Source organism: Centroberyx affinis, unplaced genomic scaffold, assembly GCF_046629955.1.
Source record: "Centroberyx affinis isolate AG114_WGS23_722 - 3 ecotype Tasmania unplaced genomic scaffold, CSIRO-AGI_Caff_v1 ptg002931l_1, whole genome shotgun sequence".
NCBI classification, from domain to species: Eukaryota; Metazoa; Chordata; class Actinopteri; order Beryciformes; family Berycidae; genus Centroberyx; species Centroberyx affinis.
This window is the reverse complement of record NW_027281050.1, coordinates 4,420-22,400: the sequence shown is the minus strand read 5'-3', so window position 1 is coordinate 22,400 and position 17,981 is coordinate 4,420. Positions and strand designations below refer to the sequence as shown.

At 39.7% G+C, this 17,981-nt stretch overlaps 1 protein-coding gene across 4 annotated transcripts in view; it reads right to left on the bottom strand.

Moving 5' to 3' along the window:
• Positions 1 to 16,653, bottom strand: part of exoc6 (exocyst complex component 6) — a 66,292-nt gene extending 49,639 nt beyond the window's left edge. For all 4 annotated transcript variants that reach the window (XM_071536743.1, XM_071536744.1, XM_071536745.1 and 1 more), the window contains exon 1: positions 16,556 to 16,653. In XM_071536743.1, the coding sequence (XP_071392844.1) occupies positions 16,556 to 16,653 (98 nt within the window). The remainder of the gene's footprint in view (positions 1 to 16,555) is intronic.
• Between the last annotated feature and the right edge of the window lie 1,328 nt (positions 16,654 to 17,981).

The following is a 17,981-nucleotide window of genomic DNA, read 5'->3' as shown; positions in this document are numbered from 1 at the left end:
TTTTGAAAACCAACAGCACATTTTGGCAACGGGCATGCCCAGGTGGCCAGTTGTTAGCACAGTACTGTAAAGAACCCTGCTATGAATCACTGCTGCTCATCCAACCACACATACACACACACACACACACACTTCCCTCTCTATGTGTCAAATACTGGCCCGGCTTCAACAGGCCCAGATGGCTGTGTGTATACGTATCTGGCTGTGTGTGTGTGTGTGCAAGCTTGAGAGCGACTGTGTGAGGGTGTTTGTGTGTGCGAGTGTGTGTGTGTGTGTGAGGCCATTTACATGTCTATATTAGGGCTGGGCAATATGGTTGAAATCAATATCACGATAATCGTAAGGATTTTTCTCAATATCAATATATATCACGATATGGTTCATGTATGCAAAATCACGTTAAATACTCAAATGAATGTTCATCTCATTGAACCGAATGGTAATGTTAGGTGTGATGTCAAACAAAACAGAAATACTCAAATAATATTCCTACCATACTTCATTTTATGAGTTTTTAAGTAAAATTTGCTTGTCATCATCAATTCAGACAGCAGAAATGTGTGTCACGATATTAAAATATCTTCATATCATCACGATATGATTCCACTGAAAGACAATAAACGATAATATTGAATTATTGCCCAGACCTTGTCTACATACACCGCGTGTGTATTTGTTAGGAAAGGCAAAATAGTGACCAACATAGGAATTGGACTAAAAATAACAGGATCTAAACATTTTCCTTTAGGTGGTGAGAAAAAGCACTTCAAGCAGCCGCCTGAGGGTTTAACAACCTGTGAAAACACTGGATTCCATGCAATATTAATTGTCCATTGATAGATAGACCAGTTGATAATAATATGATAAAGCCTCTAACCCAAAATGGGTGACAGGCCTTGTTCTGGTGTGTCCCTCATATCTCTCATCAGGATCCCAGGCTGGAAAATCTGCACTACTGACAACCACCCTGATTCATTTCACCTGGACTTACAGCTCCATCTAGTGGTGAGATAATACAATGGCACATTTACACACAGTCCACAAACATTCTGAGAATCCTCTCAGAGAGTCTTATCTTAGCCTAAAACTCCTTAGCAAGGAGTCCTAGCTTAGGAGTGGTATGATGCTCTGTTTTGGACGCTGTCATTGGTTGATCAAGAAAAATCAACACGCCTCTTTTTGTCATCCAGAATGCACACAAGATAAAACACTATTTACTCAATTAACATTGTATAAGCCAACCACAATTAACGTGTGGTTGGCTTATACCAGTGGTTCTCAACCATTTTTCATATCAAGGACCCCTAATCTAGTCCACATTAGGGCCCCAGACCCCCATTTGATGAGGTTTTGTCTCTTGGACCCAAATCTGAGAATATTTTTATTGCCAGATATGATTTTGTCCAGAATTCCATGACTATCTGTATTGTAGGTAGAGAAACTATGATCAAAACAGTCATTCTTCTACATTTTCTAATTGTGCTAAAGTTTATCAATTTCATCAATTTGCTGGGGACCCCCTGGAACCCCTGGACCCCCTGGAACCCCCCCCCCCCCCCCCAAGGACCCCTGGTAGTCCCCGGGCGCCACATTGAGAACCACTGGCTTATACTATCAAAAATAAAATAAAAATATAATGGATTGGACAAAATCTTTGAAAACCATACGAACCGTACTTTTTAATACTTGTACGGACGCATTATGCCTTTATTTGGGTGAATGCAGTAATGTTATTATACTTTACTAATTTGATGTTAAGATTTGGTGAAAATGGCTCAAGACTCAATAGTATTAGTATAGTTTATAGACTATATTGGCAAGCCTATATGAATAGGATTTTTAACATTGTGATAACTTTCATAATAATAATAGATTAATGCGTCTTTTCTAGAGATGCACCGATTGCAATTTTCTTGGCCGATTCCGATTTCCGATTTTTTAAAAGTCTGACCTGCCGATTCCGATTTTGGCCGATTCCGATTTTCTTTCTAAGAACTATAATTGACAGCATACACAAACATTGTTTTTTAACTTTTCTTTAATGGAAAATTAAAATTCAATTGTATGTTCATAATAAAACATTGACTATTAATAACTTACATTTTCTCCAAAACTGCACCAGGTTACAGGACCTTCTCTCACTCTCACTCAAACAAATCTCAAATATAAAGTGCTCCAGGTTACTGGACAGAGCTTTTCTGTACAAATAAAATCCAACTGACAATGAATTGCAGTATATCCTACTTTATCTAACATGTTTTACTTTCCCAAAAGAAAACAGGTGCAACAGATCTATATAACAACACCCTAATGTCATTTATTTACATCAAAAGGTTATCCATGGAGCCCAGTCCAATGTAATGGAGATTTAAAAGAGTCATAGTGCCATCTTGTGGTGAAAAAAAATGACTTTTTGTTTTGACTCCGCTGAGATCGGGAGGTAGCTCGTTTCTCCCACACAGTAAGCAGGCTGACCAATATCATGCATGTGATAAACTTAAGCTTGAAAAGTAAAATCTATACAATTACATCATATCACCGTTTATTTCCATGCATATGCGCGAGCTTCTCTCGGCAGAGAGAGAGAGAGACACACAGAGTACGGTGGTTTCGGCGCATCGGCCGACGCTTCCGGAGTTTTCCCGGGTGCACGGTGCCGGTCCGAGACTTCGGCGGGGGTCCCGACGCTAATGCGTCACCGGGTGCCCGGCGAACGGGTTTTTCGGCAGGATCGGGAGGATCAATGCGACCCGTGTGCGCGGTGGAAAGGACAGCGGCGAGAGAGATGGGACGCGCTGGAACGGAGATCAGTATGGCTCAGTATGGACTATCACAGCGGAGTTTTTACCGTTGTCTTAAATTTGACCGGCACAGAATCGGATATATGAGACTGATCTGCCGGTCACCGGTCATGGCCGATCAGCTGAAAACCGGCCGATTCCGGTCACCAGCCGATCGATCGGTGCATCTCTAGTCTTTTCTGCGTCTTTCAGCCATTTCCTCCTCTCCTTAACAAACTCCTCACCTCCTAAAAGTCCTCCTCTCTACTCTTAACAGTTTTCCACCTTAGGAGCTCTCTTAAGGCTAAGATGCTTTGTGAATAGCTTTTATCTTTACTAGGATTTAGTCTTACTTTTAAAGGGGACATTCTTAGAAAACGTCATTACTCTCAGAGTTTTCTTAGAACTTCACCACTTAGGACCGACTCTTAGTACTAGGAAGCTTTGTGGATACGGCCCCCTGATTTCTTAATCAAAAGTCACATTTGTAAAAAAAAAAAAGACTGGATTTCTGTGACCTGCAAATTAACCAGAAATCAAGGCCTCCTGAACTTATTCAGCTCTGGATGCATGCCAAGTCAACTTAGCCTCACCTTGGGACCTCAAATTGATTACAGCATCCAGGGTGGTGTTGTCACAAAGGGACCCACTAGAAATAAACTAAACTACATGAGCATAATGGCATCATGCCAAAATAAGCTGCTGAGGTGCCATGAAATGTCAAAGTCTTTACACATTTGGTAATGGATACTCATCTGATACAATCTTTATCCAGGGATCCCTATCTGAGACTATTTTTTAATTCGTTTTTTTTTTTACATGACTGCATTTGCATTTTCCATGCGGCAGGTGGGAACCGGCAGCTTTATCACCTAAGCGTGTCCAGAAGTGGGGAAACCCCAGAGATGCAGGAACATTAGACATCATGATAGAAAAGCTACTCTGCATTTGTTCAACAACAGTATCCCCCCCCCCCCCCCCCCCCCCCCACCCCCAGAACCAACAAAGCAGGAGAATGTACCTGCCAGAAAATTGTCAGCAATCTTGATTAACCAAAATAGTCAAGGGGGCTGTGTAGCCAAAAACAATACCTACCAGTTTTCCCCTAGATTTTTTTTTCAGGCTGGGTGGTAAGCCCTTTAAAGCCCTCCGGAGATTTGTTTTTATTATAGACAAACCCAAAAACGAAATAATAAAACGAATAGCCTAATATGATGCCCAGTGTTATTGCCACACAACTCTCTCTCTCTCTAACTCTCTCTCTCTCTGCTGTGTAACATTGCAACATTGCAATCAAATATATAAATAGGAGTAGGTAAAATTAACTAAAGATACAAACAGAAAAAATTTTGCTTTTGCTGTTAAAAAAGAATATACAGTATATATACAGATAAGTAAAGATATCTTAAAATAAAAATAGAAAAATGTGGACATTGCAGTTAAAAAATATAAATACAATATCTCTCTCTTTCTCACACACATTGACATTGAAAATTAATGGAAAATCAAAGCGGTTTTGGCGATGGTTTTTCAAGTTTTGATCGTTCCAGCATGACGGATTCTACAGTAGAGGAAATACTGCAGCAACATCTAGAAATAAAAAGATATTAGGCTATATGTATATATATATATATACAGTACTGTGCAAAAAGACTTAGGCACCCTAGATTTTTTATATAAATTTCTTAGAAGTCTTAGATGTGCCAGTAGACTGCTGTTTATTGTAAATTTTTGATATTCAGAAACTTTTCATGTCATTAGTTTTGAAAGCATCTTCGCTTTATGGATATCTTTGACATATGCCTAAGACTTTTGCACAGTACTGTATAAATATATATATATATATTTGTTTTTATTTTTATTTTATTTAGTAATTTTTTTTTTTTGTTTTTTTGTAACCCCTTGTCCAAGCCGGGCGGCAAAAAATAATGGTAGGGGAAACACTGCCTATTCACATCTGCACTGTACAGGCCTATACCAAATGTTGATATCAATACCAATTTTTAAGGCATTAAAAATGCCAGGTACCAAAAAGCTTTAAAATATTGGATTCTTAGAAGGGACAAGTCAGGATTTACATAAGCCTGAGGGCTGTTGGAAGTGTCTCACTCTGAATGTCTGATCAAGATCTAGATCAAGATCTGATTCTGTTAAACAAACGGCATGCAAATGTGCTTCCATCTTCCATGGTTTGAAATGAGAGTAGGCTAAACCCTGAATGAAAACCTTGAGCTACTCCTGCCCCTACTGCTGCAAAACATAGCTAGTGCTAAACACATGGACTGAAACTTGTATCACTAAACGGCTGAATTATGTTATTTCTGACACAGAGCTTTCTAGATGGCATCGGCTCACTAGAATGTTAACAATATAAAAACATCATTACAAAGTGCAAATACTATAATTTGGATGGAGAGCTTGTGAAATTGAGATGGTCAAGCCGTCTCATTAGTGATTACTACAGAATGAAATGCAGCTAATATCTAGGGCTGTGCAAAAAAACATCGATACAGCTGAGTATTGCAATATTTTTTTCCATGATACTGTATCGATTTGCCAGCCCCTCGTATCGATAGATTAAAAAAAATTATTCATGTTTTCAACGGATTTAAAATGTCCTTAAATTTCCCTCAAATCCCTTTGAATTAAATAGTTTTGACTCAATTTGTCCGCTGAGTTATCAACATAATGTGATATATTACATATTAGACTACCCAGGTGGTACACAGCAAGTTGTATTTTCAGCTCTATTTTTTAATTTTCAGTAAATTATGTAGAGTATTGCAATGTATCGCAATATGTATTGTATCGCAATGAATCGTGATACAATCGTATCGTGACCCATGTATCGTGATAAGTATTGTATCGTGAGGTCCTTGCCAATACCCAGCCTTACTAATATCACAATTCATTTTTCTGCTCCAAGATACGTACTGTCACATTTTTGTATCGCGATCAATCATTTTCCAGGACCCTTCCAGGACATTTTCCAGGAGTTTTTCTTGACAATACGGGACAGCACTTGCCCACAAACGGTCATATAATTTACCGGTAGGCCTAGTATTGACACATTTAACCCCCGTTTTATTCCTCCTTTGTTAATGATGCAGGGTTCATGATGAAGTGTCTCGGGTTCATTATGGGTGACGGCTACACCCATCACCGCTAACTGTACAATAAGGTCGTGGCCTCCTCTTTTTGTTAGACCTGATCGGGACTGGTATGTTTTTGTTTTTTTACTTACAAAGCTCTCCTCAACAAACAAACACCAACATGTTCTGTGTTCCACTTACTTGAATTGTGGCAGTTACAATACTCACTCCAAACACTGGCTTATACTCCAGGTCTCATATGAACTTCAAACTTGGACAAAAATTGACTATGTTCTACCTCTGTAACAATTTCAAAATGTGATAAAGTAGTAAATCACACCATAATGTACACTGTAAGGTGTGTGTTATTGTCAAAGCATTGTTTAACAGGTGGTATTGTAATGGGTTGTTACATGCACCCCTAGTAGCCTATAACTGTTTTGATGTAGATTAATAAAATCTTAATTTCAGTTTAAGTTAAATTTACTTTTGTCAAACAGATGACCACTGACACGTAGGCAATCTGAGTGAGGGGCTAAAATACAATTAAAATTTTCCAGGACAACATAGATTATTTCCAGGATATTTGGTCATTTTAATCAATTTCCAGGTGTTTCCATGACTGAAAAACTAGTCTCTAAATTTCCAGGTTTTCCAGGACGCGTGGGAACCCTGTTTGATACATCCTCCCATCCCTAATAGGTAGAGACCCAAACAGAAACAAAGAAAGACAACGAAAATAAAACTTGATCCGGTATCTGTGCCTGTCTGTCGACATGCATCCGCCTCTATCTGTCTGCATGTCTGTGCCTACAGACCCATCTCTCTCTCTCTGTCCATTTCAGCAGTTATTCCATGACAGAGCAATATAAACACAGGCAGCATTTGTCTCCAAGCATGTTATCTCAAACAGACGACACCAACTACTGATAAACCTTCATGTAAATCTCTAGAGATGCAGGTGCATGTTGCCCCCCCCCCCCTCCCCCCGCGATAGTCATTTGCATACACTTTACACCCACACACATAAACTATTACTTATAATAATTGCCAAATGCGGTAGAGTAAACCCTACTGGTCAGCTGAGTGTCCTAGTGGCTGTACTAATGACCATCTCATGTATTCATGATATGGTCAAATAGGTTCAAATCCTAGGCCCTCGCACCTCAATTATGTTGCATACTGAAAGACTATTGAGACAGAGCCAAAGCTGTCCATTATAATCAGCCAAAGGCCTCGAGCATTTTGTTCCGCATATTAGGGCTGAACAATTAATCAAAATTTTATCGAAATCGCAATATGGCCTACTGCAATTTTCAAATTGCAGGAGGCGCAATATTTGTTAAAGGTGAAATGTGTCAAAATACCATTTTAAATGAAATATTGGCGTGGTGCAGAGATGTCCTGGCCTACACGTCATATTCTACAGACTGAAGAAAACATCTTAAGATCCCCGCAAAAATCACACCATAATCATTTTAATACGTTTTTCAATGAAAATGAGAATAATGATGTAAAAATGATCATTCTCTCTAATATCGCAATTGCAATATCAGCCAAAATAATCGCAATTACATATTTTTTCAAAATCGTTCAGCCCTACCGCATATTACCATGATGATGAATCTGGAAACTCAACTCCTGGCACAATAAAAAAAAAAAGGTTAGTTTAGGCTATAAAAAACTTGGCCACCGACAATAAAAGGTAGGCTAAAGCACAAAGAGCAAAAAATCACTGTAATATTCATAGTATAGTATTACTATAGGGACTTAGCGTATCTATGATATTCTATAGTGAGCTGATAGTGAGTGGGTATCATCATTCATTCATTGGTTTCACACTGAAATTTTGCCACAATACATAAAGGGTTCAGATTTTCTACTTCTTTATTATTAAGTCAAAAATGTGTGTTTCCACTCTCCACAGACGCAAGTAGCTCCAGCAAAAACTAGACAAGAAAATGCTACATACATGTGCATACATATACATGTTTCCATGTAAATAGCCAGAAAATTCAGTTATATACAGTATAAAGCTGTTGGGACATGATGACGCATATCAGCTTATCCTGGATTTCACCTTGGCAGGGATATGAGCTAGTAGCCAGAATAAGCTCTGCATGTAAGTATTGTATGAATTTTGTCTGTGTATCAACAAGATAAATATAATAAAGTGGTGGTAGTGGGCTATTTGTATGACAGAATTTCATTTTATGAGGACAGTATAACAAGCTGGGCTAAGACACTTTATATCCCCCATCACCACCACCTAGGGTTGCAAAGGGGTGGAAAATTTCCGGTAAATTTCCAGAAAGTTTCCGGTAAATTTCCATGGGAAGTTAAGCTGGGGGAATTTTGGAAATATTCCAAATTGGAAACTTTCCATGGGAATTATGGGAATTAATGGGAATTAATGGGAATTTATGGGAATTAACTGGGAATTGAGGGTAATTTAATGGAAAGGTATCATATCCAAGCATAAATATTTGTTTTGTTATAAGCAGACATCCATCCAAAATAATACAATTAAAACAGATTTATTTGTAAGTAGAACTTTATCAAGTGTTAAATATTTTATTGAACAATCAATTCTTTCATTGAAGAACAAAAACATGAATGTTGAGTTGCATGTAGGGGGCGTGGCCTCAACAGCCCTGCAGTAAGCAGTGTGCTATGTGTGCATGTGATTGAGGAATAGCATAGATATTCAACTGTACTTGCATGATATCTGGTTGTTTTAGTCAGGATTATGCTAAAATATATTTTCCCCAACTATATTGAAGTTTCCTATTAAGAGCATACCTTCAATTTAGTAAATTCCTGGTTTATTCCCGTTTATTCCCATAAATTCCCTTTAATTCCCATGGAAAGTTTCCAACTTTGAAAATTCCCGGAATTTTGCAACCCTACCACCACCACAGAGTCAATAAAAGCACCGTGCAAAACTGTTAAGATGAAAATCCCAACTGCTCTGTTCAGCCCACACCTTCAGTTTCCAAAGAATCAACAATGTCGTAACTGTTGAGCCAACATTTGATCATGGGGACAGCAGGAAATACTATGATAAAAACTTTCAGGAGAAATTCCCTGTGGGAGGAAATCAAAGAAAACGACTGCCACAAAGTGGGAGTTATTTTAACAAACGAGGCACTTCTTTAGACGTCAGTATTCAAATTCACAGTCAACTGTCATTACTTTTGCAATGGTGGGTCCGCATAGTCGTTAGAAACACCATCCCATGATTAAAAGCTCAACAAAGATTTTAAGCCAAATAACAACCATGTGTCCTGCAGATGTGGGGTTGGGGGTGATTTGGCTCCTGGGCCCATGCCAATGGGTGTTCAAGTTTAAAAACAATATACAGTATGATTTACATATGAAAAGTGCACTATGATGGCAATGGTCCATAAATTTGAGTGGGTTGTTGGTTCAGTTAACGGCCTAAATCCCACAGATTCCGCCAGTTTGTAATGATTCCAATCTTCAGCCTCCATGCTCCCATATGAGTTTCCTCTTTCCTGTTGTTAAGACTTTCAAGCAGGTGGCAGCTGCGCTAAATAGGTCACTGTCTTCCTGTCAGGACGGGAAACTACCCTCATTTTTTCACCCAGAGTCCAGAGTGGCTTCTGGATTGCAAATATCACATTTGATCATTTCGCCATCCAAAGTGGATTTTAGTCTTTACTACATCAGGGGGTGTTGTGGGCCTAATTAAATGAAACATCTGTGATGGCAAGTGGCCATTTGACAAATCCCAATAACCCATCATTATTCTCATTTTCATTGAAAAACGTATTAAAATGATTATGGTGTGATTTTTGCGGGGATCTGTACCAAACAAAGATGTTTTCTTAAGTCTGTAGAATATGATGTGTAGGCCAGGACATCTCTGCAGCACCACAATATTTCATTTAAAATGCTATTTTGACACACATTTCGCCTTTAACAAATATTGCGCCTCCTGCGATTTTGAAAATTGCAGTAGGCCATATTGCGATTTCGGTAAAATTTCGATTCATTGTTCAGCCCTAGTCGAAAGGCATTCTGGGAAATGTAGGAAACCACTAACTGAAGTAGAAGCAGACGAGGCAGGTTGGTGGAAGAGTATCCAAGGGGGTGTTTCCCTTTAAGATGTGCCCATGTCAAAAACAAATACAACTTGATTCGTCCGCCCTGGATTCTACATAGTACCAGAATACCTTGTTTAGGAAGCTGTGTGAAATCTCTCTTGGTATGTTGTATTTATTGTGAAGCCCTGCAGCCACGATTAAAATATACCAGCATTTGGGCAAGGGAATGGCGTTACTCCAACGCTGCTTCCTGCCTGCCCCTGGCCTTACGTCTGACAACTCAGATAAAGACTCCACTGCTGTGGAGAGGTATCCTCAAACAATAGACCAGCAGGGGTCATCTCTGCTCATACGCCAATGTTTCCTCTACATTCATTCACCAGTGGTGGTCCCACATTACGGGGGAAATTACCACCACAAGAACATAAAGACAAAGGAGAAAAAAACATCATCTGGTCTTATTTCTCATGTAATACAAACACACATTTATACACAAACAATATTTTGGCTGAATGTCAATATCTATGCCCCCTCATTTGATTTAGTAGCTTAAGATTCATCTAAGATAACTGCAGGTAATGGTTGCTCAGCCGTAGTGGAAAGAGAGATGATGTCAAATCACAAAATGGAACAACTGCCAGCTGACATTATATTTAAGTCAATGTACTAAGGCAAAGATAGTAGGACAATGCATTTCCCTGCCCCAAGAAATGGTAAACTAAATCCAACAATACTTTTTTAAATAATTAGGTCTAATACACATTTTTCTAGAAATATGCCCCCTACCTGTTTTCATTGCTATCTTGTGTGTGGAATCAGGTACTGTGTGTTCATTAAAAACTTCCCCACTCATTTACACTACAATCACTACAATCGTTCAAGTTTGTAATTCATCATGAAGTGCAACAGAATTCTAATTCTAAAGAGCCTGCGGAAGAAAACTGGCTAAATCACTGACAATGGGGTTGAGTCATGGAATCCTGCAGAAAACCATCCACATGTCTCTGCAGTTGCAGTTCCAGATGTCACTTAGGACAACTGAGACAGTCTGGCTGCTGGCTGTATCCATCGCTGGGGTCGATGGTAAGCTCTTTATTCATATTATTGAGTTGTTGTTTTTTCTGCTGCCTAATTAGTGCTTGCTAGCTAGCTATGTTAACTCATCAAAACAATGCAATGTGATGAAAGTCAATAGCAAAGCAGAGTAAAATACATGATTTGACGGTTCAAAATTTTTCTTTTCTATGTTAACTATGACCAGTTGTGATTGGTTAAGTGTTTACCTGATTAATACATTAGCCTATATAATGCCAGGGGATAGCTTTAGCAATTGTAACCATAATCTATGAGTTAAAGAAATACTACATTTCTATATTTGCGACTGTATCCTGCACTTTGTAATGTAGTTATGGAGTTGTTTAATTTACTTGAATTTGTTTTTTGCACCGTTGATTTACATGCAGTTGATGTGTTACCTCAATTACATTTTGGAGCGTATTCTATTTTTCCAATTTACAAGCTACATTTTTCATTATAATGTGTCAGGGTGTTCCAAGTTCTATTTCAATTTTTGAATTTCCTTGATTTCCTTGATTGGTGGCCCTATGGGCAGGGGTTACCATTATGTTCACACTGTAAGCAATTTGGTTGATGGGCTCTATGCCATATTTTCGTCCAGTGGAGTCGGAGGCAGGACAACCTCCACAGAAGGAAACAAACACCGCTCCACGAGGATGTCAAGAACGTCCGGGAGAAAAGACACATTTTTTGCAAACGGTGATGCGTGGCTGGCATTAAGCTTTCGGGGTAATCCACGTTTGTGACGGGCTGTTCAGTTCTCAAGCGAGACAGTATTGCCAAACACAACTCGATGCTCGTCATCACACCATTTGTAGAGACTTGTTCATGACCAAAAGAAAACAAGCTCGTGCCGGGATGATTGGGCAGCTCGAGCGGCATGCAGCCTCTCCCTTCTCATCGACGGGGATACAGACATCTCCAATGAGGAGTGCGAGGTTGTTTCACGTCCGTCTGCTGAGTGATGGGAAACCAGAATGGAGAACAGCACCACACTAGGGCTGGGCAATATATCGATATTATATTGATATCGTGATATGAGACTAGATATCATCTTAGATTTTGGATATCGTAATATAGTGATATGGCATAAGTGTCTTTTCCTGGTTTTAAAGGCTGCATTACAGTAAAGTGATGTCATTTTCTGAACTTACCAGACTGTTCTAGCTGTTCTATTATTTGCCTTTACCCACTTAGTCATTATATCCACATTACTGATGATTATTTATCAAAAATCTCATTGCGCAAATATTTTGTGAAAACACCAATAGTCATCCCTACAATATTGTTGCAATATCAATATCGAGGTATTTGGTCAAAAATATTGTGATATTTGATTTTGTCCATATCGCCCAGCCCTACTTACAACTGAACATTTAGCCCACTTCGTAGAAAATACAGAGATATATATTGTGTATCACCATTCAGCCTAAAATACTGAGATATGATCTTTGGTCCATATCACCCAGCCCTACACCACACCGACATTTAAAACGAAAGTATCCCGGAGCCACTTCTGAAACTGATAGTACTTGGTGAGTAATGTTGTTTATGCCACCTGGATGTCAGTGATGAGTACCGTGACTACAGACCTGATTAGGGCTGCAACGATTATTTTCATTGTCGATTAATCTGTCGATTATTTTCTCGATTAATCGATTAGTTTCTCGATTAATCGATTAGTTGTTTGGTCTATAAAATGTCAGAAAATGGTGAAAAATGTGGATCAGTGTTTCCCAAAGCCCAAGATGACGTCCTCAAATGTCTTGTTTTGTCCACAACCCAAAGATATTCAGTTTACTGTCATAGAGGAGGAAAGAAACCAGAAAATATTCACATTTAAGAAGCTGGAATCAGAGAAGTTTGACTTATTTTTCTTAAAAAATTACTCAAACCGATTAATCGATTATCAAAATAGTTGGCGATTAATTTAATAGTTGACGACTAATCGATTAATCGTTGCAGCTCTAGAAATTACTGAATAAAATTCATCAATACATTTCTGTATTATCAACACCTAAAACAATATTATTCTATCATAACATACAAAGGTGTATGTGTGTATGTAAAGCATCCTCCACCTGCTTCTAAAAGACTTGAGAGCTCAATAAAGCTTTGAATTTTGAGCTGCTTGATTCATTTTTCGTTATGACTAGAAAATAATCATTAATCGATTAATCGAAAAATCAAAATAATCGGTAGTTGCAGCCCTACTTAGCAGACATCTCCATAGATCTGGATGCAACATAGACAAGGTGCCTGGAGACTGGCAGAGGCTGAAGGTGTTCATCTACTACTGTGCCCTGTGGCAGACACTGCTCACAAAGGAGCCTTATTGTCATGACTACATGGTTGGTCAGCAAAGAAACTTTTGATTTGAATTTCATCGAATAACAACGCAGTTTCACAAACTGATGATTATGTCTGGTATTCCCTTCTCTTTCACAGAACATTCTACATTTAGTAGAAATCATGTTGTTGCCCATCTCGGCCGCACGATGTGATAGAGGCTTCCCAGGGGGCAAAACCGAATCAAGAATTCAAGCCGCAGCAGATTGCACATCTCTACCACAGAGGGCCTGGTGTGAATCTCTCTAGAGCAGTGATTCTCAACCTTTTTCATATCAAGGACCCCATAATTTAGTCCACATTAGGTCCACAGACCCCCATTGGGCCAGGTTTTGTCTCTCGGACCCAAATCTGAGAATATTTTTATTGTCAGATATGATTTTGTCCAGAGTCCCATGACTACCTGTGTTGTAGGTAGAGAGATAACAGTGAAACTATGATCACAGCAGTCATTCTTCTACATTCCCCAACTGTGTTAACTTCTTGAATGAAATAATGGTGAAGTTTAATACTTCATCGATTTGCTGGGGACCCCCTGAAACCCCCTCAAGGACCCCTGGCGGTCCCCACGTTGAGAACCACTGCTCTAGAGGGCCCTAGCACTGAGCAGTTTGATCCAACAAAAGCAGTCCACCAATGGCTGTCCAGCAAACAGGCACGCCGGCCAAGTTATAAGAACTGCTGGGACAAGGACATACTTTGTGTTGATTAGATGAAGGACAGGCATGTAGGCTAAATTATATGAACTGCTGGCTGGGCTGGTTTTCAATGGGAAATATCCTATTTTGCCTTTTCTCCAGTGGTGGTAATTTTCTTGCTCGGGTGGCACACCACTGCCGAATAAATAGAGGACACATTGAGAAATTGGCATATATGTCACACAGTACACAGCTTTTTATAACTGTAACAAAGTGACTTCCTCTTCTCATCTAACCATCTATTACTCCACACTCAGGAGGAAGAGCATGCATTATCCAATACTAAAACTGCCAGGCCGCCCACGCTAAAACAGCCATCACTATAGCCGCGGGCGGCAACAGTTGACTGCAGACACCAGTCAGAACAGTAACATGTTTGCCCACTTGATACACCATGTTGGAACAGGGGTGTTAGGGTGGCCTGGTGGTTAGAGAGACCATCCTGTTAATGTCAATGTGTGGTCCCTGTTACATCCAATGTGTCCATTCCTGCTGAAGTGTCCTTAAGCAAGACACTAAACCCCTACCTCCCTCTGGGCAAATGCATACATAAGTTCCTCAGAGGCCTACATTATGAAACACATTCCTGATTTCACAGTATGTAATTTAGAGATTAAAGTGCTCTAGACCAGGGATTCTCAAGCTTTTTCATATCAAGGACCCCATAAATAGTCCACATTAGAGCCACAGACCCCCATTTGATGAGATTTCGTCTCTCTGACCCAAATCTGAGAATATTTTTATTGTCAGATATGATTTGGTCCAGAATTCCATGACTGTATTGTAGGTAGAGAGATAACAGAGAAACTATGATCAGAACAGTCATTCTTCTACATTCGATAATTGCGTTCATTTCATGTAAATGAAATAATGGTGAAGGTTCAATTTGCTGGGGACCCCCTGAAATCCCCTCAAGGACCCCTGGTGGTCCCCGGACCCCATGTTGAGAACCACTGCGCTAGACAAACAATACATTTCTCACTGCACATATGGTCCCCATTTCTGACTATGTTGATACTTACTCAAGTCAAGTTTATTTATATAGCCCTTTATCACAAGCATGTCTCAAAAGGCTTTACATATATATATATATGTGTATATATACTATAATTCTACAACTGTTCTAGGCTATGTACAAATATAGGCTTGTCCACCATCAATGATTGACACCCTGACTTTGACATTAGTTACATCCACTGACACTAAAACTGGTCAGTGGTCAAAGGCTATATCTGCTGTGTGTGTGTGTGATTTTATAACCATAGGAAACTGATAACAATCTACAATGCTTACAGCTCCAATAAGGAAGTGGGTTACTGAGCAAGCTAGGCCTGTACTGTACTGCTGACAACCAAGCTAACTAAAGAGGCTGAATTTTTTGTTGGATCAAGTGAAAAGCCACCCTCAAATTAAAAAAACAAACAAAAACGTTCGTCGTAGGCAGGGAAATCAGTATCTATCAACCTAAACGAGCCTCCAACAAAGCTAGAAAGCAGGGAATCCAGGCCTAAACATGGAATGTCATCAACAGACAGAACCTGGAACTGCTTGACTCACAACAGAGGAGACTGGCTTTCTGGACGCAAATGTTGACTGAATTGTCCTAACTTATCAAAATAACGCACGAGGAGCTAATGCCGCCGGTAAAGGGGCGTACTGACTATGTCATTATTTTGACAGCTATCATAGACAGCTGAGAGCAGTTCAGTATCCTCAGGGCACACATTCAGCGCTTACCCTTGGAATGCTGAAAGACAACCATGGCCTACAGGCAGGTCTACAGGTCTGGTGGAATTGGAGGCATTCAGCTTCGTTGCTTTAGTCAATTTATAACCACAATTTCTAAATGTGCAAGATCATAACGCTACAGTCTCTGCCCAAGGCCTTGCAAGCCCACCCGGTAACTGACTAGCTTGCTCAGCTAATGCAGTTACCTAGAGAGCGTAGCATGGACGATTCAACCTCCCATCTCACCGCTATCAAGTTGTTTGACAACCACATCACAGAGCCTGGGGTCAAGATGACTCATCTAACTCTGATATAATGAATTGCCAGCAAATAATTGCAGCTGAACAACTAACACAGGCTGAAACTGCTAACATCGTTAGCTAACGTTAGCTAGCTAATAATAACAACATCTAAAGTCCCACAGCCACACCCACTAATGATGTTTACATTTCTGACAGGTCACCGGCTGTCTATCAATAGACACACACAGGGAAACCAGGCAAACCCGGTTTCGGTAAAGCTGCATATTATAGGCTGAAACAATAGCTAATGTTAGCCTGCTTGCTAGCTAGCCAACCAGCTAGCCGCACTCCTCAATTCAACATACCTCACTGTGTAGCTTATTGGCTACAATTGCTAACGATAGCTAAGTAGCCAGTGCTAGGGTGGCTAACGAACAAAGGTCTTGCAATGGAATGACCACAAGCAAAGACGCGGACATATGATAGATAAGGATTTGCAAAGAAGCCATATTTCCCTACCGAAGGGTGGGACCGACGCAAGCCGTGTCGGTGCTCTCAATTTCCTGTAAAATCCGTTCGTGCTCCGTTATACACTCCAGGGTTTCATTCTCCGCCATGATGGTTGTGTTTGTGTATTATGGCTATCTGACTGTGGCAAAGCAGACACACTGCAGCGGAAGACACGTCAGTACGAGGACTTGCCGACGGGGGGCGCACTACCACTGTAAGGACTTCAATGACAGCAGCTTGTTCCCCACAAACGCCATACAAGCTGTTCACAGCTGTAGGTACAAGGGCCAAACCTTTCCCTGCTCTCTTTGACTCAAGGGCGTAACCATGGTATAGACATTGGGGGGGTCCAAATGAGAGCCACCCCCCCCCCCCCAGATTTTTTTTTTTGCATTTCCCACAATGCTATGATAGAGAACATAGTTTTGAGGACTACATTGACCATTTGAATTCACATTTAAAGGAATAGTCTGTGATTTCTCCAAGATAGTGGCTGCCCCCTCCACTTCGTTTTGTTTTGGTCAGTTGCTTACTGTTTACTGTTTACTGACTTTAAACACATCTACCAATTCGAATTATGCTCCCTGTCTCTCTGTGCTGCCTCCATTGTGACCAGGTATCATCTTATGTTTTCCTTAACAAACGGAAATAAATTGAAAATAAATAGGAAATAACAAGAGACAGATCCGTTGACAGGGTTCATAAAAGGAGGACATATTTAACATATTTTCTACTGTATATTGGGGGGGACAGATTGGTATTTTCTCAGTATTGGGGGGGACACAACCCCCCCAAAGAATGCGTGGTTACGCCCTAGCTTTGACTTATGGCTTTTAAGAAAATTTGCCATCAAAGCTTTCAACTTATATGTAGGCTACTACAGTTCTGGAGACAAAGTGGTGCAATGACTGATGACTGACAAGGCATTATTTCATCAATGTGATAAACTAGACATAGTTCCCCACACTATCAGCTAAGAGTCCTGGATGTGATTTTTTTTGGATATGGCATCCAAATAGTTTTCTGACATTTTTTTTTTTTTTTTTTGCTTCTTTGTTCTCCATTGTGATGATAAACACTATAAAATCAAAGGTAGACTCTCTTAAATTAAGGTAATGGTTGTCAATCCCAGTTCTCGGTACTCAGAACCCTGCTGGTTTTCATTCTAGCCATCTAAGGATACAGCAAAGAAAAATAGAATATAAATAAGAATATAGGAAAAAAGGGTTATACAAACATACACAACCAACAATTTCAAAGCTAGAACATGTTAGGTAGAAATGTGTTAATAAAAGTATGAACAGGTATGGATTACAGTGTTAGGAGTAGTAGCAGCAGAGCTTAGTGAGGCAAAAAAAATTGTGAAAAATATGTACAATATAAGTGTGAAGATACAGCATATGTACAATATTTGCAAAATGTACAGGATGTGCAA